At 43.3% G+C, this 27,916-nt stretch overlaps 1 protein-coding gene across 2 annotated transcripts; it reads right to left on the bottom strand.

Annotated features, from left to right (window-relative positions):
* Positions 1-1,657: 1,657 nt before the first annotated feature.
* Positions 1,658-27,273, bottom strand: rnf122 (ring finger protein 122). Of its 2 annotated transcripts, none has more exons than XM_034234799.1 (6): positions 26,871-27,273; positions 20,626-20,782; positions 5,080-5,125; positions 4,953-4,994; positions 4,717-4,799; positions 1,658-3,054 (listed from the first exon to the last, which is right to left on the bottom strand). In XM_034234799.1, exons 1-6 carry the CDS (start codon positions 26,893-26,895, stop codon positions 2,940-2,942), a joined length of 468 nt encoding a protein of 155 aa, XP_034090690.1. In that variant the 5' UTR covers positions 26,896-27,273; the 3' UTR covers positions 1,658-2,939. The 2 variants fall into 2 exon arrangements, with proteins under 2 accessions (XP_034090690.1, XP_034090689.1); XM_034234798.1 differs by lacking the exon at positions 26,871-27,273 and adding an exon at positions 21,758-23,260.
* Between the last annotated feature and the right edge of the window lie 643 nt (positions 27,274-27,916).

Raw genomic sequence — 27,916 nt, 5'->3', positions numbered from 1 at the left:
TCTAAAAACGGGGCTGCAACGGATCTGATACAGACTGATACAGATTTGAAAATTCTCTGACGTCAGGAACGAGGAGCTCCGCCTATATGGCCAACTCTCCACCTATCAGGGGAATGTGGGGTTGGGCAACAGCCGGCCATTGCCGCTCGAAAGCGCTGGAGACGCTGTAGTACATATGCCAGGCCTGTAAGTGGCACTGTAGTCTGCCGCAAAAGCAGCGAAGAAGACTTCCCGCGCATGGTTGCCATGGTTGCCCTTCTGTTTATTCTCCGCTGTGGCTCTTTTTCTCCCTCCCCGAGGCAAGCGTTTGCTCCTGCTGCTGTTATTCAATGCAATCCCTCCCCGTTGAGGCAAGCACTGTAATTCTCTCCGGTTAGTCCACCAGCAGATGACAAACATCCACCTCTCCGCCTCTTCCAAGGAACGAGGGGACCGTGCGGCAGAGTTTCAGTTAGATTTTTTTTCGCCGGTCAACATGTCTGTTAAAGTTGAAATCTTCCGGACAAAATTAGAAAAGTGCCGGTCAAAGGTCTTCTTTGTTATTTATTGAGCTTTAAAACAAATGAATAATGACTCTATATAATCATATAAGAATAAAACACGGAGGACGGAGATCTCTTTTTCTCCCCCTCTTCTGACAGCCCACCAGCTGATCTCCTGCAGGGGGGCGTGGTCAGCTGCAGCTCATTTGCATTAAAGCTACGTCACAGAATCAGCCCCTGCAAAAACAGGGCTGGAAAGAACAAATAGAGCGAAATGAGGCATGGCTAAAATGAAGGATCTGTTTGGTATTTTGAAAAAAAAAACTATATTTATATACTTTATATAGGTATGGCCCTACAATATATTGTTCAAATATAGCATGATAGGTCCACTTTAAACTGACGCCGTTTTGCATTTCTATAGGTTGTATAGATACGAGCATGCATATACTATCATGTTTAATCATGTTTTATGCCGTTCGCCGCTTACTTGATAAGTCGCTCGTAAAACACAGGAGGTATGGAAACTAAGAACACCATATGTGGTCAATTGTACAGCTAATATAACAACACATTAGTTGTATTTCCTTTAACTGGTGGATTATGGTTAAGGCTATGTGTATTCTTTTTGTCATTAACCTTTTTCTGAACTTTTTCACTTATTTATTACTTATTTTGGTGACGATCCGACCTCCATGCTGCTACTCTGGTTCAAACTGCATCCACCAAACAATAGGATTTATCTCGACCTTCCCAAAATAACCAAAATCTGACACGGGGTGTTTCTCAATGTCGAGTACGCTTGCTTGGTAGCACATGTCTTCCGAGTCACTTGCTTCAGAAGCGAGGTAAGAATCCTTCCTGGCATTCGGAAAACGAAGAGTGGAACAGGCTAGCAAGTGTGCAGGTGTGCGTCATATGAGAGGCCCGCCTTACATTTTCCGCCACAGATTTGGGGAAATTGGTCCGTGCGCAATGCATTGTGGGGATTTTAAGACCACGGAGTCTACACATGTGCAGCCTCGAAATGTGTCGCTACGAAGTACGCCGGGCTCGGTAGAATTCCAAGTATGCTGGACATTGGAACAGTCGGCGGCACTCGATGACGTAGTATGCTTGAAATAGTGGCTCTGGAGCAGCTTTACTCGACATTGAGAAACACCCATGGTGTGAGATGTCTTTTTTAGCTGTTTTAGCTCTTCTTCATGCAGTCAGTCAAAAGGAATGAATGAATGGGCGTTTCTTTGACTATTTATAGGCAAATATGGGCGTTACGTGAAGCCCGCAAAAGCTGCGCCGCATTTGGAGTTGATTGTGATTTATAAAAGGGAAACCGGCGTAGGATGTGCCGTACGCAGTCTTTTATTAATCGGAAAGTGTCGGTGCGTATTTATTTGCTTTGTCCTACGTAAGCAACCTTCCCACGCCAATCCTACGCAAGGCTTTATAAATGAGGCCCCAGGTATTTTTGGTAAACCCTTGTTGTACCTGTTGACATTTTTTTTTAAAATACAGAATTGTAAGCAGTGTAACTCCTCTCAACATGTTAAAACCGGCTCGAGATACACTTTCTGTTATATTCCATGGAATGCTCTTAACATCCCGATAGCAATGAATATCTTAAGTGCTTTGACAAAAAATCCATTAAAAAATGCATCTGTGGAAGCCGTAGTACTGTAAAAAGCACGACCAGTCATCTGAGCCGGCCCGGCTAAAATAACTGAATGGCCTACCTGCCTGTCAGCCTTCCATCTGTGCACAAACTTATCTCGTGCCCTCATTGGTCATGTGCGCATTCGTGTGTGTTGGAGGAGGGGCTCTGTAAGGAAGTGGCAGATTTGTTCCGGCTGTGTATTTCCAAATTCTAGCGCACTCGAGCTGGTTTCTCCAAAATTACCTACCCCACCTTTAAGGGACGATGAAATATATTTTTCTCTGTAGCTTTGTTTAAAAACGTCTTTACTAAAATAATTAAGTGAGAGATTTAATAACATCCTCCGATAATTATTTCATGTTAGTAACCACCATGACATTCAACACTCAAACATGCCGTGGGATCAGTGCCTCTGACCCCGCGCTGCCATCCTTCAACACTCACTTGTCGCTGTGTCATTAACCTGACTCGAGGTAACCAGAGAAGATGTGAGGGATGTGTGGGGGGGGGGGGGATGTTGAAAGAAGAGTGGTGGAATGATGTGTGGGTGGCTGGAGATAATCTCTCAGACATCACAAGGTGTCGTGTTGCCATCTTGGATATGGTCGCTAGGCAACAGCATCCTTCAGTCTTTCTCTGGGTGGTAACTAGGTTACCCCAATTTACTGTTATCATGTCGGTGTTTCTTCGCTGATTTTTTAACAGCAGCACAGGGTCCATGTTCCTGCTAGTCGCTAAATGATATCAGCTGCTCGGCCCCGGGCGCGGCGGGCGGGCCACCCCGGGCTGCAGGGGTCCTTCAGTTACACCAGTTCATCCAGAAGGGTCCCTATGCTGTGGTGCTGCTCAGGGGGGCCCGCTATTGGTTTGTTGCACATGGGGCAGACGCAGCGCACCTCCAACCATTTTACCAGACACCTGTTCAGGAGAGAAATTAAAAGGATAGAGCAACATGAGATCATGATTCCTCTCACTAATATGTTTCACTGATCAAAGCCAAGCCATACTTGATTAACCATGGGGAAGAAATATTTGGATCTTGGGCTGCAAATAACAATTAATTGTATTATCCATCCATCCATCTTCTCCCGCTTATCCGTGGTCGGGTCGCGGGGGTAGCAGTTCCAGCAGAGAGCCCCAAACTTTCTTTTCCCTGGCCACATCAACTAATTGTATTATGGTTGATGATATTCTAATATTTAAAGATAATCGGTTTAATATCACATAAAACAGAGAAAAACAGGACAGCTCCGTATTTGAGGGTCTGAAAAGCATTTCCTGCTATTTAAGCATGAAAATTACGTTAAAGTTATTGAAATTAGACTGCACTGTAACTTTTATCCATGTACTTTTTTCTTTTAATGTTTAATTGACTGCCATGTATTTTTTTTTTCTTTTAATGTTTATTTTATTAGCTTTTCTTTTTAATGACTGATTTTAAATGCCATTTTCTTAATCTCTTTCATTTTTTGTAAAGCACTTTGAATTGCCTTGTGTTGAAAAGTGCTATATAAATAAACTTGCCTTGCCTTGCCTTGCCTTGAAATTGTCAAAATATCCTAATTTATTTATTTTAAACGGACAATGTTTTGTATGTAAATTGATGTTCAAAGTAACTATAAGTGTAAAAATAAGGATAACGTGGCAAAGATGTTCCTCAAAACTGGACTTGTACATTTCACCACTGCCCATACATGAACATGAGAGAGCCCTGTAATATAAAGAAACTTTGATTGAAGTTAGTCCACATTTTCGTTTTATTCCTTGACTATGACTCATGATTCTTTTTTTTAATCTATAATAATAGATCCCACCCATTGACTTTTCTGCCCACGTTTCTCCAGCCAATCTTTAAGTATAATAATAATAACGTCTCTCAGACTTACTATAGCACAATGTACCACGTCCAAGATGTTAAGGAAGCTGAGCTTTAACAAACAACTGCTGTTTTATCTTTACTGCCATCACCTGGTACCTGTCCAATCTCCTGTCTTCATACAGACTGACGCTTAGTGAGGATTCTTCACATCAATAAAGTCTTTATCTTAAGTCTTTCTTTATTATACATTTCCATTAAATCTGTCCTTATTGAACTGCAGTTTGAGAGACATGGTTTAAACTGTTAAACATCTCAAAGAATATATTCAGCTTCTACTGTTATGCACTGTGTCAAACAAAAATAACATTATTTTTGCCTCTCTTCCATTAAGTCCCTCCTGATTAATATTGACATAAAAAAATCTTCTAATTTTCCAGATGACTGTGAGGAAATCACAATTTTAGAAACCTAACTAACATCAGGAATGCCTCCCCTACAAGATCATACAGTAGCACTATCTATTCCTGTTGTCTACCCATTGCATGCTGGGATACGTGTTTGCTCTCACTCTTTCTCCCTGAATGTTGAACAAGAGCTCCTGTAGCTGCAGTCAGCAATAAATCCACTGAAACTCTCTGTATAATTCCTGTAATCACTGAACTTTAGATGAAACATGAACGTTTTCATGTGAACAAGCCAGTGCGGGTGCAAAGCGGTAGCAAGCATCAGAGAAAGACTCCACTGTTCTCTCATGTACTCACTTCCTGTGGAAAGCATGTTGGCATGGCAACACTCCCAGCTCGTCTTTCACTTTGAAGTCCTCGAGACACACGGCACACGTCTGCTGCAGGAGGGACACACAGGACGCAGTGAGGACCCTCATTTGATGAAATTATCATGCATTATCTTTGTTTATGTTTGTGTCACATTATAAATCTCTTAAGGTGTGTTTATGTGCAAGAATCAGTGCAAATGTGCATGATAATCACATCCTTACCCCATGAAGATTCAACTTCTTTGGATCACCTTTTAAAACCACCTGCAAGATTGACACAAAATAAACATGTTTAAAAGAGGGTTTTGTTTCCGTAAAGTATGCTTAAATATTGCAGTCAAGTCTTTACCTCTCGGTATCCAAACCGCTCACTCTGGGCTTGGTGTCGTAGTTTGCTGAGGATTAAAAGAGAAAAAGGTTTTTACACTGATGGGGCCTTCTCTATGTGGCAGGGATTAGGTCTTATCAGAGTAAGGGACCTTTACATTAACAATGTTTTCGGTAGCTTTAGCCAACTCTCTGACAAATGTTGCCTTCCATGCACTCATCTATTTCGCTACTTCCAGGTCCGAAACTGGGTTAAACTAAACAACCCTTCCTTCCCCAATATCCCTCCGGATTCAATAATTGACTCAATTCTGGACACTTTAACAATCGAAAAAGGTCTGATTTCAAGAATTTACAATTCCGTCTCCCGTCTCACAGAAACATCGCTTGGTAAAATCAAACAACATTGGGAGGAGGAACTAGTCCAAGCTATAGATGATGAGGTCTGGGATGGCGCATTGGCGAGAGTGAACAATAGTACGTCCTGTGCCAGGCTCAATCTTATACAACTAAAAGTATATCCAAATGTTACGGACACCTGTAACAGATGCCACATGTCACCAGCAAACATGACTCACATGTTTTGGTCTTGTCCTCGCCTACAAGGATACTGGACAAGCATTTTCAATCACCTTACTGAGGCCTTGGACGTGGTATTGACACCATGTGCAGAAACTGCCATTTTTGGAGTACTACCTGGCCACCGAATGTTGAAGAGGAAAACTAAAGACAGTATAGCCTTTGCATCTATCTTAGCACGTAGAAGAATACTCCTAGAATGGAAATCTTCTATACCACCTAAAGCATCTCTATGGCTTAAAGATTTAATGTTGTACCTGAACTTGGAGAAGATTAAATATAACCTGAGGGGCTCCTCAAAGCTATTTGAATCTGTCTGGGGCTCTACGATAGCCTACATAGCTGAACTTAAGACACTACATTAAGGAGAAAGAGGGGGAACTACGAATGTATGTGTATGTTTTTTTTTTCCTTGTGTCTCTTTTTATCTGTTTTTTTTATTTGTTTATGTTAATTTTTATTTATTTATTTTTATTTATTTGTTCTGTCTTTGTATACATGTATGTATGTAGGTAGGTACGTGTATGTATTTGCATGTGTACATGTGGGTATACATATGAGTATATGGGTACAAGTATTACTGATACTATTCTTTATTCCCTTATCTATACATTTTCTTTTAATATTATCTTCTATATTACTTTACTTTTACCTATACAGGTATCTATTTTATTTATTTAGTTAGTTATTTATTTTACTAGCTAGGACCGGGAGGGAGGGAAAGGGGGAAAATAAATACAAATATTGACTGTATAAATGTAAACTCATTGTGCCTGACTCAATAAAAAAATTTAAAATATAAAAAGAGAAAAAGGTTTTTAATAAACATATTAAATTATGAGAAATTATTGGAAACAATCATTTTAACATGCAATCAACTATACTTTCGCTTGACGTTCTAGTTTAAAGTGATGTAAGAATCTGTCACTGAAGTAACAATAGAAACAGATGCAGGCAAGAATATTTAAAAGGTATGAGAACCCACACACACACACACACACACACACACACACACACACACACACACATTTCATCTTCTTACGATGGACCTTTTACACAGTGAGGAATGCAGAATACTATTTCCATATAAAATGTAAAGTCCTATTTATAAAGTAAACCAACATTTGATTGTTGCTGCTGGTTGCGGAACAGCTCATTCGTATCATATGTTTGTATGAATTAAAGTATACTTCTATGTTAGCAAAATTATAGTTTGCAAAGTAACTAGTAACTTTAGAGATGAATATAAAGGACAATTTGAAAGTGGTACATACAGTAAGTTACCCATTTGACACTTGTTTGTTAAAAGACAAAGATGTCTATATTTATTCTATGATGAGTTTCACAGCAGGTCCTTGGATCCCGGCTGAGATTTGGAGAAGTTTGTGCAGTAACATGATGTTGCTGTGTGTAACAGAAGCTGTGTAATTGCAGGGGTAAGCTTTGATAATTAACTCTTTTCAAACAACTACACATCCAGAGACAAAGACAAGTTCCCCTGGAAGCACACACACATTGATCCCACAATGTAGCAACTACACACGCCAATGCTAACACACACACACAAACATAGTTAATGAGTACAGTGCGTCTTTGAATCCCTGCACCACCCTAATAAACAACAATAGAGAGGAGATCTTTATCATTTGGCGAGCCGCGGGTTATTTTTGGCCTATTGTTTTTACACAACTAAACATAGACTCACATGTCTATCATTGTCTGGGATTTTAAATTAATGCAGTGAGAGCATCTTAGATGAGATATGAATAATTATTTATGCCATCTGTTACCCCTCAAATGAAATAAAAATACAAAATTGTTATGCTTTAAGTAAGGAAGTGACAGTTATTGGTTGTGTTTGTCACTTGGTTCATTGTTTACGCTGATTGCTAACAATCTTCCCTGCAGAACAATGTGAGGATACACGTTTTACATGTGTACAGATTTCCCATGGCTAAAGAATAATGTGAAGTGGGGTGAAAGGGGGGAATGACGGAGATTTCAGTGTTTCAGTTTTGTGCCCGGTCTACAAGAATAGAAAATGTTCATACAGCTACTGCAGACCAGTTATTATTGAACACAATGAATTCAACAGGTGTGGGGGGATAAAAGGATATGTGCCAAAAAAAACAACTACTGCTGCTTTTCCTTTCATTAATATTTTTAACATACTTTATTAAAGCCCATCAAACACTATATAATTTCCTTTGATATTAACCAAGCTGATGTACTGCTAATGTTAAAGGGGACCTATTATGCAAAATGCACTTTTTGATGTGTTTTATACATAAATATGTGTCCCCGGTGTGTTAGAGACTCTCTCTTTTCCTCGTTACCCACATCTAAAAAACAAAAAAAAACGGGGGTGGTGCAAACGAGCTGATCCAGGATTTGGGTGCTATGACGTCATTGGTAAAATCTGGCACACGTGACACGTCCCAACCTATCGTCTCCGTATACAGTCGTCTAGCTGAATCCCCTCACGCAGCTGTGTGTCTGTGTATTCAGCAGGATGTCTGCAGGAGGCACTTAGAGTAAAGTTGTTGAATATATAATACATATAATGGCACTGTTCTAGCGGTAAACACATAAGAAAGAACATGTCAAGCTATGTGCTGTATTAGAAACAATGCGCTGCGTGTTTTGGGAGTAATATGGTCTGTGTTTATAGTAGCAAGCATGCTAACACTCAGAGCTAACGCTGTACTGGAGAGAATATGTGTAACGGAATGTCCTTGCGGTAAACCCTGCGAGAAAGGTTTGAGCTGGATCCTCTATCCTGAGTTCTGGATTTGAATCCTGGACTTCGAGTCGTGGCTGAACCTGTCTCTGCGGTCCTGCCTGACTCTCATCATACTACTTCCCTGATGGCTCCCACAGGATTGTTGACATCCTTGTGGATTCATCTTCTTATTATAGACACATGCATTTCTAAACATTTGGTCTACCTACGCTGTAAAATGTATTATCTCTTCAATTTACACACGGCATCTATTGCACGTCTGTCCGTCCTGGGAGAGGGATCCCTCCTCTGTTGCTCTCCCTGAGGTTTCTCCCATTTTCCTTTTAAACTGTGGATTTTTCTCTGGAAGTGTTTCCTTGTACGATGTGAGGGTCTAAGGACAGAGGGTGTCGTATTGTCATACTGATATTCTGTACAAACTGTGAAGTCCACTGAGACAAATGTAACATTTGTGATATTGGGCTATATAAATAAAACATTGATTGATTGATTGAGCTCCATACTGTTTCAGAAATAATGCTTGAAGTGGTTGGGAACATAATATGGCATTTAATCACGGCAGCGTTTAGCTGAGCTTCTTCCGGTAGAAAACTCTCTTAGCAGGGCAAAGCTGCGTGACGCTACAATGGGGCGTGGCTAGCAGCAGCCGTTCCATTTAAACCAAAATCAGTCTTTTTGGAACAGGGCTGTAATAGGGGTATGAGCAGTATGAGGCATGGCTACAATGGGTGATCTGTTTGGTATTTTAAGCAAAAAACTTCACAGACATGTTTTGTATAGGTATGGCCCTACAATATATTTTTCAAATATAGCATAATAGGTCCCCTTTAACTATAATGTGACTGCTTATAATACATCAACACACATTTCATTTGTTTCCTGCTTTGACATTACAGTTCTCATTCATAACACTCCGTTCGATGTCTCACTATGGGATGCGCCTCATCGCGGAGCAAACAGAAGCATCAATCTCATTTCGCCAATCCTGATTGGCTGGTGATCTTGATGTCAGCGTCAGGGAATTCACCCCCTATAAGTAGCTTGCGCCACGACGCATGCGTCATTCAAACACCTCTTCTCGCTTCAGAGCACATCTCTATAGTAGCCGGACAAGCTTAACGGTCCACAGACTGAACCCAAATATAACCATTTCGGTCAACGGGCGCTCGCCGGCTACTCCTTCTGCTTCGCAAGAAGACGGTAATACTAACGCCAGTTAGTATTAAAATCGACCTCGCCGTTTCTTTCCCCGGAAAGTAAGGTAAGGTTTTGATTTTTCTCAAGCTAGCTACGCACCTGTTGCTAGCTAGCTTCCCCTTACTACCGACACCATGGTAGCGAGGACGCTTTTCTTTTTCTCTCTCACGGAGGAGAAAAGGATTAGAAGTATATTGACACACCAGTCAATATTCTTTGAGAACAAAGGACCCACACCGTCCCTTTTTCTCCGGATTAAGGACGGGTTGGTAACACTTTTTCTCTCAACGACGTACCTGTTACGAGCGGGTCCTCTCCACGCCACGAGGCGAACAAGATGGACGCCTCTCCCCCTCACACCAGAGGAGTCAGGGACTCGGAGGCTCGGTCATGCGGCTGCGGGTTGAAGATAGCAGGCACAGATTCACACCAGGTCTGCTCGTCCTGCCTCGGGCTGGAACACGCCCAGGAGGCTATCGACAACCCCGGCTCGTGCGGGCATTGTGCCCGTTTCATCCGAAAGAGCCTCCACCGACGGCTAGCACACCAAGCTAGCTTGTTGGAACAGGACTCCCTCATGTCCACTGATTCGCCGTTTGGCAATCAAGACACGGGGGCGTTCGCCGCAGAGACTGAGCCCCTCACTGTGTCGGTCTGGGGCTCACTAACAGCGGCAGCTGCGGAACCGGGATCCCACACCGTGTCAGGCCGGGACCCGGTGGCGGCAAGAGGCGCGGGAACGGAGCCCCACGCCTCACCAGGCGGGAGCTCCCGGCGAGACCTCACCATGGTCTCGCCCGCGGAGGATGTCCTGGAATTAGACCACATGGAGGACGAAGAGGACACCTCTGAGTTCCTCCTGTCTGATTCGGATGAGCAAGAAGAAGATATCTTCATGTCATCGGCTCAAATGGCAAAGCCGGGAGCGATGGCTGCTCTCCCGGGCGATAGCACACCAGCTTCGCCCTGTCTGAGCATGGACCTGCAGGCCGCGTGTCAGCGCACTGCGTCCAGGCTAGACATCCCGTGGCCCGAAATGGCCAAGGAGACCGCCAGGTCCCGTTACGAGGGGAATCATTCTCCCCAAGCAACGAGGACAAGGAGGCAACTCCTCCCGGTCTTCCCGGAGATGTTGGATGAGGTGTCGGTCTCGTGGAGGGACCGACCCTTTAGCAACAAGGCCCCAATCCAGGGTGCCTCCTCCCTAGACTGCGACGGTATGGAGAGGCTCGGCCTGCTCCGCATACCGCCGATGGAACTGCTGGTGGCAGCCCACCTCCTACCGAGGATGGGCCCGTCACCAAGCAGGAACCCCACGCTGCCAGCGAAGGTGGACCGTTTCCAGTCGACCATGACTGAACGGTCCTACAGAGCCGCAGCGTTGTCCGCCAGGGCTCTGAACGTTTCCTCACTGCTAACCGCATACCAAGCGGAGCTCTGTGAGGATATGTCGAGTAATCCTGGACCGGCCGTTCTGGACGAGTTGGCCGCGGTCACAGACATTTGTCTCCGTGTCCAACGCTGCGCCGTCCAGGCCACGGGCAAAACAATGGGGTTCATGGTGGTGCAGGAAAGAGCTAGATGGCTCAACCTCACCAACCTCCCAGACCGGGAAAAGGAGGATGTGCTTGACATGCCCATCGTTCCCGAGGGGATTTTCGGCTCCGCTCTTGCCTCCATGCAGAGGAGATGCGAGTCGAAAAAGAAGGAGGACGAGGCCCTCCACCTCTGCCTCCCTCGAAGGGCCCAGCCGCTGCCTTCGCAGCGGCAGCCCTTCGTCCAAGCTGCCCCGAACCCTGCTCGGTTCAAAATACCGAAAACGCAGAGGTCGCAGTCCGCCCCGAGTCCCCAGCCCAGGCAGGGGACGAGGGCGAGCTGGCCTAGAAAATCTCCGGTTCCGGCTGCAGCCCAGGCGCAGCCAACCCAGAATTTCGGCCAGCAGTCGAGGAAGAAGAAGCGAGCGGCGTGACAGCCCCTCCTTCTCCCCTCTGTGACAGAGCTGGAAGTCTACGGTTCCCCAGCTCTGAATGTGTTCCCGCCGCCTCGAGAGATGCCTCAACACTAGGGGTGTAACGGTATCCGTATTCGTCCCGTACCGTCACGGTTCGGACGTCACGGTTCGGCACACGCAGTCACACGACGAATACGCCTTTTTTTTACGAGTGGGAAAAAAGTCTGTCATTCAGGGCAGTATCCACTACACTATATATAATCCAGGGGGCGGTATTGCGCCTAAAAGCTGTTTGCCAGCCGCCCTTAAACGACAAATGAAGAACAAGAAGAAACACAACAACAAAACGAACAAAATACAAGAAGAAGAAAAGTTAGTATGGCGATTTCAGATAACACACAGGAGCTAGAACCCACCTGCTTCTTTTAAATCAGCTGTGTGGGAACATTTCGGGTTCCCTGTGGACTACAATAACGATTAAGTGTGCGAGTGGTGGATCGGACGAGGACGGTGTGTCGCCGTTGTTCGACAGCGGTGCGGTATGCTAATGGTAACACACGCCAAACATGCTAAATCATATCAGAAGGCATCACCCAGATTTGCCAATCACGGGAGCCCGGCAAAAGACAACAGCAGTTCAACAGCTGATCCCCGCTGTTTTTAAGAAGCCAATAGACATGAAAGCCGTGAGACCAAAATAAATAACGGAAGCTTTTGGCATATGTTTTTCAACGGCTATGCGCTCTTGAAACACTTTCTTATTATTTATGATGTCATATTTTCAAGACATTCTTTTTAGTTGTACAGCTAGATGAAACCTTTTTGTTTGACATCAGCCATTATAGATAATATGGCCATCTGAGTGTACTGTGTATGGTTTGTTTTTAACTGTTTAATACAGTTAATTATTCAAAATGTCAAAGTTCTTTATTTTTAAACTGAAACTTGCACTACTGTTCAATCATAAATAACAACAAACCTGGAATTATGCATTTGGGACCTTTTTTTGCTTTTTCTTGTTGTACCGAACCGTACCGAACCGTGACCTCCAAACCGAGGTACGAACCGAACCGTGACTTCTGTGAACCGTTACACCCCTACTCAACACCATCCTCAAGTCCGCATAAACACATGTCACACACTTATTGATTTTTCTGTCATAAAACATTTTCCGCTGACGCATCCAGGCTTTGAGCCAAGGGCGCAGCTCGAAAAAATGAAAAGAAAAATAATAAAAACAATAAACAGTCCGTCAACTGTTCCCCTTCTGAGAGCAGCTACGGCCTCTCTCAAAGGGCGGACAATTGACGGGTCTGTGAAGGCACCACCGTTACGCGCATGCGCAGTGCCGGCTGGGGCTGTAAAGGCACCACCGTCACGCGCATGCGCAGTGCCGGCTGGGGTCGTGAAGGCACCACCGTCACGCGCATGCGCAGTGCCGGCTGGGGTCGTGAAGGCACCACCGTCACGCGCATGCGCAGTGCCGGCTGGGGTCGTGAAGGCACCACCGTCACGCACATGCGAAGTGCCGGCTGGGGTCGTGAAGGCACCACCGTCACGCGCATGCGCAGTGCCGGCTGGAGCCGTAAGGGCACCACCGCCACACGCATGCGCTGTGTCGGTGGGGATTGTCGAAATGGGGCACCACAGTGCTCAGACACTGGAGGGCCCCATAACACAACAAATGGAGACTCAGAGGGGAAGAGACGTGACATCTCAGCTGGCTCTAAGGAGCATACAGCGGGAGATGCTCACGACATCTGCTTGGGTTTCTCAAGACAGTTACACGGAGCTACAGACTCCAAGTCACCGTCACCCCCCCTCGCTTCTCGGGCATTCTACATTCGCAGGCCCGAGGAGAGTCAGCCCATATTCTGGAGAGAGAGATTCTCTCACTCCTAGAAAAGAGGGCTATATCCAGGGCTGCACATAACTGGTGCGCAGGTGCGCATGCGCACCTCCGCCAAAAAAAGAGCACCGTGTCATTTGAAAAAAGGCGCATTTGCGTACCAACATTGAGAGAGAGAAGAGAGAGAAGGGAGAAGAGAAAAGAGAGGAGAGAGAAAAGAGAGAGAGAGAGAAATATATTTGCGAGTTGCATATGAACCTATGTTATAACTCAGAGCCGGCCCGTAGCTCTGGCGTTATAGATGTTCGCCTGGGGCGCCAGATCTGGGGAGGTGCTGCGCTGGCAGCTCTGGGAGGGAAAAAAACATTTTGACCGTTGGTGCTCATCCTAATTTTCGGCCTTGATGTAACAACATTCATAATTGAGTAAATGTAACACCCTTTTCACCCCGGTTACACGTTTAATTTGCCCTGTACGATGGGCGCTGTAAGTGATGAAAATGGGGGATGTTGGCTTATCTGGCGCCCGCAGCTCACAGCCAAAGTGCGAGTGAGCGTGGGAGAGAGGGAGGGTGCACCGGTACCGGCGCTGTTGTTATTAGAATCTGGTGCTAGCTGCTCTAACGGATATAAGAAGAAGATGTTTCTACAATAATGTGGAGGGAGAGTCCTCTCTGATAACTACAGCTCAGTGAGGTAAGTACTCTGAGTGTTTAGATAGTTCACTTTAGTCTAAGTTCAAACGGTTTGGTCACAATTTATGTAAACACATATTTCCAAGGCACTCCTTTATAATTATTGGGATAAACAGGTTTGAAATCATTCCAATGTATACTATAGGACAGTAACCAAAAATATCCTTTAAAACTGGAGATAAAAAAAACCGCATAAATAAATAAATGTTAAGGTAAAATAAGATATGAATGAACAACACAAATAAAATAAGTTACATTAATTTGCTATTGGCTATGGTAGGTTATTTGTTATGTTCACATACTTATTTGATTACATCCACTTGTCTAAGATGACAACAGAGACTTTCGACCCAAAACCAGCAGCTAATCGCAGACTCAACCAGAGAGAAAGTAGTAGGCCTACATCATCAGCTACCATGTCTGACAGAGAGGAAGACAGTGAGGAGAACAGTCAGGAGGGTAGTGAAGACAGCTTGTAGGATTACTGGTCGTGCTAATGTTGTCTTGTGTTCACCTCTGCATGTGTGTTCTGTGTTCACCTCTGCACGTGTGTTCAGTGCCGTGTGTCTGGCAAATAAAGTCAAGACCCCCTCAAAAGTTACGGTTTATTTCATTTTAAGGATGAGCACCAAGCAACATCTCCAGGTGCTCCTTTGAGAACCAGGGCAAAAAAGTTATGTGCACCCCTGGCTATATCTAAAAAGATATAAGTTCAGAATGCTCACTCACACATCTCTGCTGCGGCTCGTGCGACAAGACGACTGGTTTACATCAGTCGACCTGAAAGATGCGTATTTCCACATCCCAGTATATTACCCACACAGGAAATATCTGAGATTCGCATTTCAGGGGATCTGTTATGAATACAGAGTACTCCCCTTCGGTCTGTCTCTCAGTCCAAGGGTGTTTGTACGATGTACGGAAGCCGCGATAGCCCCGTTAAGACAACAGGGTATTCGCCTGGCGACCTACCTGGACGACTGGCTGCTTCTCGCACAGTCGGAGCAGGAGGCTGTTACGCAGACAAATGTCCTCGTAAAGCACCTGCTCAACCTGGGTTTCATAATAAACACAGAAAAGAGCATGTTGTGCCCCGCGCAGACTATACTCTTCCTGGGTTTACGCCTGAACTCGGTGCCCTTTTCAGCTCGCTTGTCAGCGGAAAGAGTGAAAGCTTTCAGAGTTTGTCTCGCTCTTTTCCAGCTGCGCAAACATGTTCTCTTCAGATCATGCCTGCGATTGCTGGGGCTCATGGCATCAGCCATCCTGGTAGTACGATTTGGGACGCTTACACATGAGGGAGTTTCAGTGCTGGGTGGCCGCCCTAAAACCACACTAAGAGTGATGGTTACTGTGAAATGCGTAATGGCACTGCGCCACTGGCTGCACCCGACTTTTCTAGTACGAGGTGTGCCTATGGGTGCTGTCCTTTCACGGAAAGTGGTCACCACGGACGCATGTCTGACAGGTTGGGGAGGTATTTATGAAGGTCGCCCGGTGAGGGGTCTCTGGAGCAGAGACCTCCAGCGGGCGCACATAAATTACCTGGAGCTTTTAGCGGTGTTTCTCACCCTAAAACGCTTTCTGCCTTTCCTCAGGGGACATCACGTCCTCGTGAGGACAGACAATACGACCACAATATCGTATATTAACCGCCAAGGGGGTTTGCGTTCTCTCCAGTTACACACACTGGCGCGCAAACTGATCCTATGGAGCGGTAGACGTCTCCTCTCTCTGAGAGCGACGCACGTACCGGGAGTGATGAACCTAGGGGCAGATCTACTGTCCAGAGGTATACCACTTTATGCAGACTGGACTCTACATCCAAGGATTGTGAGCCAGCTGTGGGTGCGTTACGGCAGAGCCGCGGTGGATCTGTTCGCATCGAAAGACAACGCTCAGTGTCAGCTGTTCTTTTCGATGCGCGATCTAAATGCACCGTTAGGCGTGGATGCACTCGCGCACGATTGGCCCCCGGGCCTTCTGTATGCGTTCCCACCCCTGGCTCTGATACCCCCAACTCTGGCCAGAGTGAGAGAGCAACGCCACACACTTATCCTGATAGCTCCGCACTGGCCAGCAATGTACTGGCTAGGGGAGATATATCAGCTGCTGTGCGGGCAGCCATGGCAGCTCCCACTACGCAGGGACATACTGTCCCAAGCGGGGGGGGCGATCTTTCACCCACACCCAGAGCGCTTGGCTCTATGGGCCTGGCCCGTGAGTGGTACAATCTGAATACAGTGTGACATGAAGCTGACCCTGGCAGCTGCCAAGCGAGCCAGTGGCACTCATGCGCTATCTGTACAGTCTTCATGCACTCAGTTCGCCCCAGGGCAAACAGAGTGTGGTTGAAGCCCAACCCTGCCTTTATCTTAAGGCGGTTGGTTCAGGTACCACATTTGACATTGAGGCATCCTCCCCGCCACTGTATTCCTCCGGGGAACAGCGGCCGGATTTGCCGTGTCCAGCCCGTGCTTTACGCACGTACAGGGACAGATCAAGGGTGCTTCGTCATAATGACCAACCTCTTGTGTCCTGGGCTAACCCTTATAAGGGCAAGCCTGTTACTAAGCAACGGCTCTCCCACTGGTTTGTGGAAGCAATTGCTTTGGGGCCCATATGAGTCAGAGTTCGCAGGCACCCTTGGGTCCGCGAGCTCTTTCGACTCAGGGTCTGGCTGCATCCTGTGCTCTGAAGCGAGAAGAGGTGTTTGAATGACGCATGCGTCGTGGCGCAAGCTACTTATAGGGGGTGAATTCTCTGACGCTGACGTCAAGATCACCAGTCAATCAGGATTGGCGTAATGAGATTGATGCTTCTGTTTGCTCCGCGATGAGGCGCATCCCATAGTGAGACATCTCACTTCATGTTACTCTGAGAACTGGGGTTACGTAAGTAACCTATAGTTTCCGTTTTATGATATTTTTCAGAAATCCACAGAGCATCAGTTCGAGTTCTGATTGCTCAGAGACAGATACAAACTTTTTATAGACTAAATGTTTCTTATTAGAAAAGTTTTTCACAGATTTAACCAAATGAATCTCACTGCTGACTCTCTAGCTGTGTTCATGATAGAAGACGACCTCCAGTCTGCCCTATCTCCTGCTGAAGCATTTTGGAATTAAACTGTCACTTTATTCTCCCAAATCTCTGCCTTTCTCATTCTCGGCATGTAAGATGGTTTTTTCATGTGAATCTACGGCTTCATATCAGAAATGGAGGGGAGAGGGAGGAGGGTATGACACACAACTAAAGGACCAAATAAATTGTAATTTAGTTTAAATAAAATGCGAAATCACTCCAAAATGTCAGCAAAAAATATTAGTCCTATTTTAAGATTTCACTTAAGGCTTGCAAATCGTGGTTCTCTCCGACAAGTGTGCTGTTAGAGCACATTAGGGTATAATTTAAGATGGGATATTTTGGGTGAGTGCTTTTGGCACTCTTGTGGTTTTACCATCTTGTACACTGCAGGTATACTGCTGTGTACACCCCCGGTTTGTGCCACTATAATAGAAACTGTTTGAAAATGAAGGCTGAAAAGATTGCTGTGTGTGTGTACTCCACCATTTTGCAAGGCTTTTTAGAAAACGATATAATTGCTTTGTATGATGGAAATCTAACATAGCTGAATAGAGACAGATTTTAAGTCACGGTGAACCAAACATCACTAAGTCCCTGACACTGATTTACAGAGAGCCTGTCTGAGTGGATAATGGGAAGCCTGCCCCCAACAAAGAATGGCATTCATCACTCAGTATTCATGTGATGAATCACCCCGGTCTATAAATGAATTCACAATCACACTCCTACCGAAGACTACCTTCAGCCCGTTTAAGGAGCCGAAAGGAAGTGACTCTTTGGTCGTGATTCAGAGGTAAGTGCTTCAAGAAAACAGGAAGGATCCCGGCTGTCTGACGGAGTTGACGGTCAATTTAGAGCCAAACCTAGACCAAATAAAGCGTTCACATTATTAGGATTATGATTACAGAAATTTGATTGCAAAAGTTTATTTTCTCGGGCAGATAACTACAATATTAAATGATCTCAGAAAATCGAAAATGCTTTTTGATTGATTTGAATTGATACCATTATTTACAGTGTATATAATACAAGATTCCCAGATTTGCCTAAGAGTTGAAACAATGGATTTTTTTTGCACTGAAAATTCCAACCTTTAGGATCTATTATTGGGTAAACTGTATCCAATTCTAAGTGTGTTTTATTGAAAAAAGGCCAATTTATTAGTTGCTATGGATGTTCATCAACACATGGGGTTTCCCTTGTTTTCATTGTTTTCAATTGAAAAGGAGCTTTCTTCCTATTCTCATCCATGTTGAATAAAAAAATTATTGGATTAAAAAACTGAACAAGGTTACATTTCTTACGAATCAAAGTTAATTGTTAGCATCACAGAACAGTTGACACATTAATCTCACCACAGAGTCCATTAGGTGTTTTGTTTTTTATTCAACATAAATTATTATAAATAAGTTACATTTCTGAACCCCAACAGCTTCATGATTGAGTCTGAATGGGGATTTAGGTGTGACTGTTTCACCAAATCCTTAATTTATAATATGTATTCGCCCAAAAGTAATAAACGGCAATTAATACTTTTTTGGCCAGAAGTTATGAACAGAACATTTTCATATTATCACAATTAGGGTTATATGGTGAACTTGTTAGTTGTTTACAAATCCAGCAGTTAAGAAGGAACATGTGTCATCCAACCAAATGATGATATTCACTATTCTTTTTTGTTGTCTAACAACTCCTGAGGGAAATACTTGGCTGCTAAATGCTCCATTATGTTTACAGAGAGTCGCTAACTGTTTCTGTCTGCCGTTTGGTACTTTTCACTAAAAACAGCTGTCTGCTGCAGCCGATAAACAAAACTTTGAGATTGGTGAGAGTTAACGGTCCAGTAGCTGGCCAAGCAACTAAACAATGCGCTGAAACATATAAAGCTCTGTGCAGAAATATATTTACTTCAAGTAAAAATACTTCAGTTTGGCCTATAAAACATCCAACAAATGTACAATGATATGATTGAGAAGTTAACATCTATTAAAGGTGGGGTAGGTAAGTTTCAGAAACCGGCTCGAGATACACTTTTTGTTATATTCCATGGAATGCTCTTAACATCCCGATAGCAATGAATATCTTAAGTGCTTTGACAAAAAATCCATAAAAAAATGTCATCTGTGGAAGCTGTAGTACTGTAAAAAGCACGACCAATCATTTTAGCCGGCTCGGCTAAAATAACTGGATGGCCTACCTGCCTGTCAGCCTTGCATCTGTGCACAAACTTATCTCGTGCCCTCATTGGTCATGTGCGCGTTCGTGTGTGTTGGAGGACGGGCTCTGTAAGGAAGTGGCAGATTTGTTCTGGCTGTGTATTTTCAAATTCTAGCGCACTCGAGCTGGTTTCTCCAAAATTACCTACCCCACCTTTAAATAGGGAGCAGAGTGAGATTATTTTGTCAACTGGTGTCTTGAGGTCAAGAATAAACGATGTTTTGGAGGCATGTTGAATTTTCCTTTTCTTCATTAATGTAATTATATATAGAAAAAAGGAATTAACTGCACAGGAGTTAAATGCACATGATTGAGGAAAAGCGGCACATTGGATACCAACTACCAGCCTTTAGTGGTTGTATTTGTATTATCCAGCCAAAAACCAAGGTTTTCTGTAAATTGTTTGACATTTCGATAACAGAGGTGATTCTGACAGCGACAGCTAAAATGGCTCATTATGAGATGCCCAGCCACCCAAAGAGAGCTTTTTAAAAAAAAAAAAAACTAATCCTACTGCAGGTGTTGACATTTCCTTATGAGGTTTTATACATTGTAGACGTTGATGTTGATTTTTTTTGTGTACTCCCACCACTGTGTGCTATTCAGGTCGTGTTTATTCGGAGTCTCTGCAGTTTTCTTTGCTACTGTCCTCACACATTGTAGCGGGCTACTTCCTGTTGCCTCATATCCCGTGCTCCAGACACAAACGTCCCCTCAGCTCATCAGGGAGTTCACACACAGTCAACAGTTGAGAGGTCACCCCTCTTTTCACGGACACACACATAACACATACTCACACTTCTCCGTACTGACGTTGGTCGGTCCACTACTTTGGTGCAGTTTGATATAGATCACTAAATATCTATTTTATTGATTTGTTTAATACTTCTATAGATTAGATGTTATAGTGAGCAATGTAGCAGTTACTTGGATTGAATAACGTTTTTCGGTTCTTGATAAGTTATGATGCTAAACATTTAGTAACATGCATTTAAATTATGTAGCATATTAGCCTTGAATCATTGACAGATGTTTTACTTAAGTCCAGCGGTATCATGTACTCTAATTACACAGCATACCCTGTTACTGTCCTCACTGTACGTTACTTTAGCCAGGTAATGCATTTTCTTGAATTTGTTTTGGTGTAAAGAGAAACTGAGATAAGTGCCCATGTTACAAAACACACCTTTTCCTTTGTTTTAACGCCTTTCTTTTTTTTTGATCACTGTTTCTGTTTCTATTGCCCCTCACCTGATAAAGTAACAGCAGAAGACGAGGCTCAGGATGAAGACAAAGATGCCTGTCCCGAAGATGACCATGTAGATGTTGAGAGGCAGATCCTGGAAGGTGATGGGCGGCATGGTGCACGACTTGTTGGAATAAACCAGTCCCAGACCACAGAAGCACCCTGAAGAAAAGACAGAGGAAAGATTTAAAAATACATTTACAAGAAGTATGCAACGAAAAAATAGCAAAACAATGAAAGCCTGACTCTGCTTCACACAGGAATGTCTAAAAACACAAATTAAAGGTTCATATATAGAGAACTCTACTATCCATGGGCAGCTCAGAGTCAGACCTTCAACTTTGCATATAACAGAAGTAAAACACTGAAGTTTCAAATACACACATATGCTTAGAAAGAAAGGCTGAGGGAAAGGTAAAGCCCTTTTCATTCCTGGACCTAAACATGTCAAACTAAATGGTACGCCAAAGCAACATTGTTACGTCCACAATTTGTTGTGCGCTATGAAGGTATCAAAAATAAACATAAGAGAACAATTAGCCACAGACAGTATGATATTGAGTCAATCACTGAGTGCAATTTCATTAAAGTCATTGCACTATTCAATTATTTCACAGAAATATATCTGTATTCCTGTACAGTGAGCTGATTCGTACACTAATAGCTGTTTTCATGGCTTGAACTTTGCAGAGTGCTCCAATCCAAACAGATGGTATTCCCATCAAAGGTGCCCCCCTTTGTTTCATCCTTCTGGCTGTGACGCTACAATACTGTGTGTGTTTCTTTTATCATGAAATAGATTATCACTGTAGCACCGCTGTCTGCAGTCAAGGTCAGAAGAGGGGCGGGGGGAGGGGGAGGATTGAAGATCAAATGTGGCCATGACCATTAGATATGATGGACTTTATTTACCAAATAGAGAACCATGCATTCCCCGATTACTAGGGGGGGAAATAACGCAGAAAAACACTTGTAGATGATATGGACAGACACAAGGAGACACACAGAGCACACTTGTGTTTTGTGCGTCTGCATGAGTAATGAGAAGTCAGATCTGCATGTGAGAGGGGGCTTTGTGAGATCGCGGTCACGCTAACCCAGTGAGTGATAGTGCATCAGAGCTAACACAGGACTCACCGCCATCTGCTGATATGAACCTCTTCACATTAGAACAGGAGGAGGAGGCTGTGAGTCCTCCAGTTTTCATCACAGCAGCTGATTGACTGAAATCAGCTTGTATATTGTTAATCATAACAGAGAAATCCATACTTTTCAATGCCACCAGCATCAGCTTATATTAAATCTAAAATAAACTGTACTTCAAGAAATTGCACATTTAAGAGCTTTGCCAGAAACCAGCTTCTTCTGTATATGTAACGTTTGCATGTTCTTACTGTTTATCTGCTTCAGTTTCCACCCACAGTCCAAAGAGTTAGGTGGACTGGAAAGTCTGTTTATGTTGTTTGTCTATGTTTACTGGTCCTAAAACAGAAGCCTTGACACATCAATGTCGAGCCATCCAGAGCGACTGTGGCTCAGTTTTTGCCACACCACAAAATCGTTTCTTAAAAAAACATAATTTTTATCATCATTATACTCTACTTTTGACCTACAATTGCAACGTATTTTCTTAGATGGTTTATGTTTGCACCACCAGACACCAAAGCAAATTCCTTGCATGTATAAACGTACCTGGCAAGAACCTCGATTCTGATTTATCACTTGCCCGATTACATTTGTGGCACAGACCAGTGAGAAATCGCTATGATTGACTGTTCAACTTAGCCGAATCAGTGCGCAATTATTTTGAAAATGACATGGCTATGTAGGAAGAAGATAGGTGGTTGACGAGTGTTGTTAAATTGGTCCAAAAACGCTGCTTTTTATTTAATGTATCTATTATAACAACAGCTTGTATATCTACAGTCCTACAGTTTCCCCTTCATGTGGTAATCAATAAGAATGACACACAATTAAATAGGCGATAACCTTTCTCCAAAAGTATATATAGATGAACAGACAGACATATAGGACGATGGATGGATTAATAGAGAGATGGATCAACCAATGGATGGCTAAATGGAGTCCTTTACCTTTATCATATCCCTGAGATTAGTATTGTTTTCTTGTTGCACAGCTTTTTGCTGTATTTCTAGTACCTTCTGCAGCCAAAATGAAACGTTGACATTTCTATTTGACATTTCTCCCGTCTCACAGTGGAAATTGCAGTATGAGAGGATCAATACTTCCCGCCTGGTAGTTCCACTCTCTCTGAATGAGCCGTGATGCTTCATCTATCCAGGCTCGTCTGTGGCTGCACATTTAAGTTCCACGCTAAATGACTTCACTCAGCGAGAGGCAATCACTACCAGGGTCTCAAATGTTTGTGAATTGAACACAAACTGAAGGACATGTGCAGGGCCATACTACCATTATCAGACAAATTAAGTGTCAAACCCTTATAATAATTACATTGCAAAGCCTTTTCTGTTCTGAAATGGATGTAATTGTAGTGGATAATAGTGCACATAAGCCCTATTACTCCACTTCATTTGAGAGGTATATTTATTTATCAGCTATAGTCATTAGTTACCTTGCAGATTCCTGTTTTACATAAAAAACAACAGAATATGTTGTTTTTTTAAATACAATTTGTTTTTGTTTTTTACAAATATTGTGTTCTATAAGCTTATCATATTATGATAAGCTTATAGAACACAATATTTGTTAAAGATGAAAGCAGCCATTCACAATATCTTTGTTTCCAACCCCTTACAATAAATGTCTAGTTGGGCCCTTTGCCACGCTTTAGAAGTATATAACAGAACCAACCATGGTCTCAGATGGTTTCATTTAAAAACCAAAGTGCCATAACTAAAGGCCAAAGTGTTTCACAAAAATCGATAAAAAAAAAAGCCCACAAAATGAATACACCATTGTGCAATAGGACTTTGTTTTATTTTCCTCCTCCAGCTTCAACTTGAACAGCTACACAGCTCTGCAAGTCAATACAATGGAATGGTAATCTAATAAAACGACTGGACTTTTTCCCTTTCCCATATACAGTACCTTGGTAGTAGGTGAAGTTGTGCCAGAACGTCCCTTCTCCTCTACAAATCACGTTTAGCTATTGATTCATAATAAGTCCTGCACGTGCATCATAATACATTTTAAAACTCATTATCATTGCGTCGGCTCCTCCATATTCATATACCACAGAGGGCTAAAACTCAGCGTCCACAATGGTAGCATTACATACAAGTGACATACAAACAAACCAGCAGATAGATGTAGGACAAATATTCTCCATCATCCTCATACTGTGTCAAGCAATCTGCATCACAAAGGTCCCAGCAGGCAAAGAGACACATACAGCCATGGGGGGGGGGCTATGGTATATGTTCCTGTATCCAGAACCTCCACTGGCTCACCGTCCGTCAAATAATCTACCTCAAAGTCCTCCTGATTACTTACAAAGCCCTTAACAATCAGGCCCCCCCCCCCCTACCTCACAGTCCTGCTGCACCACCACACCCCTTCCCGCTGCCTCCGCTCATCAGAAGCCAACCTCCTATCCATCCCCACCCACATCAATCACCGGACCTGGGGGGACAGAGCCTTCTCCGTCGCTGCCCCCTCCCTCTGGAACTCACTCCCACAACCTATCAGAGACTGCACTGACCTCACCACCTTCAAAAAACTCACCTCTTCAATCTGGCTTTTAATGTGTGATTGTTTTTGTATTATTTGACTTTAACTTTAACTATATATATTTATTTGTTGTTCTTTTCTTTTCACTATATCTGTAAAGCGTCTTTGAGCACCTGTAAAAGTGCTAACAAAATTAATCTATTAATATTACTATTCATGTCACTGCACAGCTGATGGCACAAATCACCTGTGATGCTGCTGCAGACTCGCAAATCAGATCTGGGTCATTAGTATTCAAGTCTTTGTGTTTGTGCATGTGTGTGTGTGTGTGTGTGTGTGTGTGTGTGTGTGTGTGTGTGTGTGTGTGTGTGTGTGTGTGTGTGTGTGTGTGTGTGTGTGTGTGTGTGTGTGTGTGTGTGTGTGTGTGTGTGTGTGTGTGTGTGTGTGTGTGTGTGTGTTTGTCATGTCACGACTGCCGGTATGGACGGGTACACACGTCTTCCTCCTCCACCTTTTGTATTCGAGTAGACAGCTATATGTAGTATTTTGCTTTGGGTGGAGCCCTGCATGACCACTGACCTATATATTGGCACACTCAGGAGGCGTACCGTTGCCACGGCACTGAGAGAAGCAGACGCAGGAAAAAAAGGATGAAAGCTATCTATAGCAAAACATTTAGAGAGATATCTGAGTCGGTCGTATTGAGTTTCAGCTGTCAGACAGATTTTGGCGTTGTTGGTTTAAAAAGGCAGGGAAGTCCCTCCGTGATTTGCTAGGGCTGTAAACTGCCTCGACTATGGCAGCTTCCCTGACAGATCCTATGAGATGCCTGGTAGGGTATTGTCCTATATACGCTGCGTTCACACACAAAGCTGCTTCTGCCGCTGCTGCTGCTGCTAGCATTAAAGACAGAACTTGCCATCAAATATTCAATAGTTCATCGGGGAAACACTCAAGCTCGCCTGCATGACTGCCTGCTGCTGAAGAAGAAGAGGAAGAAAGTAGGTTGGGCCCAGAATTCCCCATCACATGCATCAAAGTGCTACATGTGTCACGCATAAACACTGTAGGCATGATCACAGAGACACTGACAAACAGAACTGAGCTGCGGCTGCCTGACACTGCTTCATTTGCCAAGAGAATGTCACTCTTTGATAGTGTGTGTGTGTGCGTGCATGTGTGTGTGTGTACTATTTCCTCTATGAATAGGAGGGGAGTTGATCAGCACAAAGGGAGTAATTGTTCTTGTCTGAACACCACCAGCAGTCCAGTGAGGACACTGCTGTGGCAGCTGCCCCTCAAAAAGGTGACACGAGAAATAGGAAAGATAATCCATAATTTTTCACCAGGTCTCACCCCGACAAATAAAGCACTGACACACCATTTCACTGCCATGGAGAGACTCCTTTGTTTAAGCATGACAGATATACCTCCAGATGCAAACAGCAGTTTTCAAAGAAGACAGGGAAAGTTGCTAGACTTGTCTTTAGTGGATAATTGGGGGAGAGGAGTGGAAGTGAGAGACTGCACATAGTGTGAACCACATTATCCACAGAGGCAACATGTTACATAGAGAGCACAATGACTGGCCTTGTGTGGCGCTCAACTGGAAGAAATCTAGATGGAAATAAAGGATTCTATTTATTAAGCAGACTCTTTCTACCTGTCAATACAAAAATGAATATAACATTCAGATATATTATAAGAATATAAACTGGATATTGTAGGTAACCTAAACAAATTATTATGTTGGTAACACTTTACAGGTCCTTCTATTTAGCAGTCACACACAGTATACAATACACGCCATACATGGTTTATAACATATTATAATGATAGTATTTTCCATCATAAATGAATCTGCAAAATATGTTGTCTATTTATTGTCAAAAAAGGTGATGCACTCAAACAGTTAGACAAAAAATCTAAATATAATGTATTCGCAAATGTGTGACAAAGAAAATATTAGACTCATCACATTTGTGGAGCTATTCTTGCTTGAAAAATGCTTAAATTAATAATCTATTATTATAATAGTATCTGAATTATTTTCTGTCAATTGAGAAATCGATTCATGGACAAATTGTTGCATCACTAATAATGTAGTTTTAGGAAAATATATAACATTTGTACGTTTGTATTAGTTGACAGTATTTGTCAGTGATTATAACTTGTGATATAAAGACATTTTATATAATTACGACAATGTTTTACTATCATTCAAAATACCATGGGCCCTCACCTATGGGTGCAACAGGAAGGGATAAAGTTAATGATGAATATATCAATAAACCCTTTATACAACTTCTTGAATCCCAGACTTTAAACAACAACATGAGTGTGTTATAAACCATGTATGATATATACTGCTTCAACATGATGCATAGGGGATGTTAATAGGGCACTTTAAACTCACCGTTATGCTCCACACATTGTCTTTTCTCACAATAGAAATGTCTAAATTGAAAAGAAGACTGGAGTGACTCAGAGACTACAGTCTTGCTCTATTATATAACTGCCACGAGAGATTCCCTCTAAATAACAGGCTGTATTGCACATTTTTATGTGAGAGGCCTAACAATGTAAAATGACTGCTCACCGTTACACCACTGAAACGGGTGCATCAATGCACCAGAGGGAGTCCGATCCTGTTTACCAACAAGCCGCAGCCGCCGTGCAGATGGATGGAGGCTGTAAAGTGAACCGAGCCGTGCCAGGGACTGTCTGCCAGCTGTGAGAGGCGACGAGACAATGGCACCTGTGAAAAAGACGAATAAAAAGGTGGATAAAAAGCGTTTTTGGTCGGAAGTTGAAGCGCGGTTATGTCACATTGTTTGTTCCATCCCTGTAGATTGAGATAAGGAGAAATGGTGATGTGGATGTTCCCCTCCTTCTTCTCCTTCTCGTCGTTGTGGCTCTTTTGACTCTGTTATTGTTAATAGACGGCACAACACTGACCCAGCAGCAGCATCTGTGTGAGAAACTAGAGCACTGGCTGGATTTGCCTATTTCCGCCCCGCAGACAGTACTGACGTGAGGGGCGACCAATCAGCAGGGGGTCTGTGTGTGTGTGTGTGTGTGTGTGTGTGTGTGTGTGTGTGTGTGTGTGTGTGTGTGTGTGTGTGTGTGTGTGTGTGTGTGTGTGTGTGTGTGTGTGTGTGTGTGTGTTGTGACGGCCTGGTTGCTTGTGTTTTGTGCCAACCTGGTGCCAGCACATCCACCATTTCCTCATGCATGTGTGTTTTGCTAGCTAATTTGAGGTCATGAATCAAAGGCTCCTCACTTACACAGGGCCGGATTACCCCTCTTTCTGGGTGTTGGTGCAAAACTTACTTAAACCTAAGCCCCTATGGACACCCTTTTTTGTAGCCTATATGTCAAATAAAAGCTGTGAAAATGTGACACTTGATAAAGTCAATCCAAATACAAATAAATCATCATTGACATAAATGATGGGTTAACATTGTATGTTTTCCTTTGTCTTCAACATTTTTATTTTTATTTGACTTGTGTGGCTAAGTACTTTTGTGGGGGTTTTGATTGTTGGTTGGACAAAGCATTACCTTTGTCATTAGATTTCATACAAAATAAGTTAAAACAATTATTTAATTAAACAATAATGCCAAAAATCATTGGTTGACTGAT

The sequence above is a fragment of the Gymnodraco acuticeps genome, unplaced genomic scaffold, assembly GCF_902827175.1.
Source record: "Gymnodraco acuticeps unplaced genomic scaffold, fGymAcu1.1, whole genome shotgun sequence".
In the NCBI taxonomy this organism is placed as follows: domain Eukaryota; kingdom Metazoa; phylum Chordata; class Actinopteri; order Perciformes; family Bathydraconidae; genus Gymnodraco; species Gymnodraco acuticeps.
This window is presented reverse-complemented; position numbering and strand designations above follow the sequence as displayed.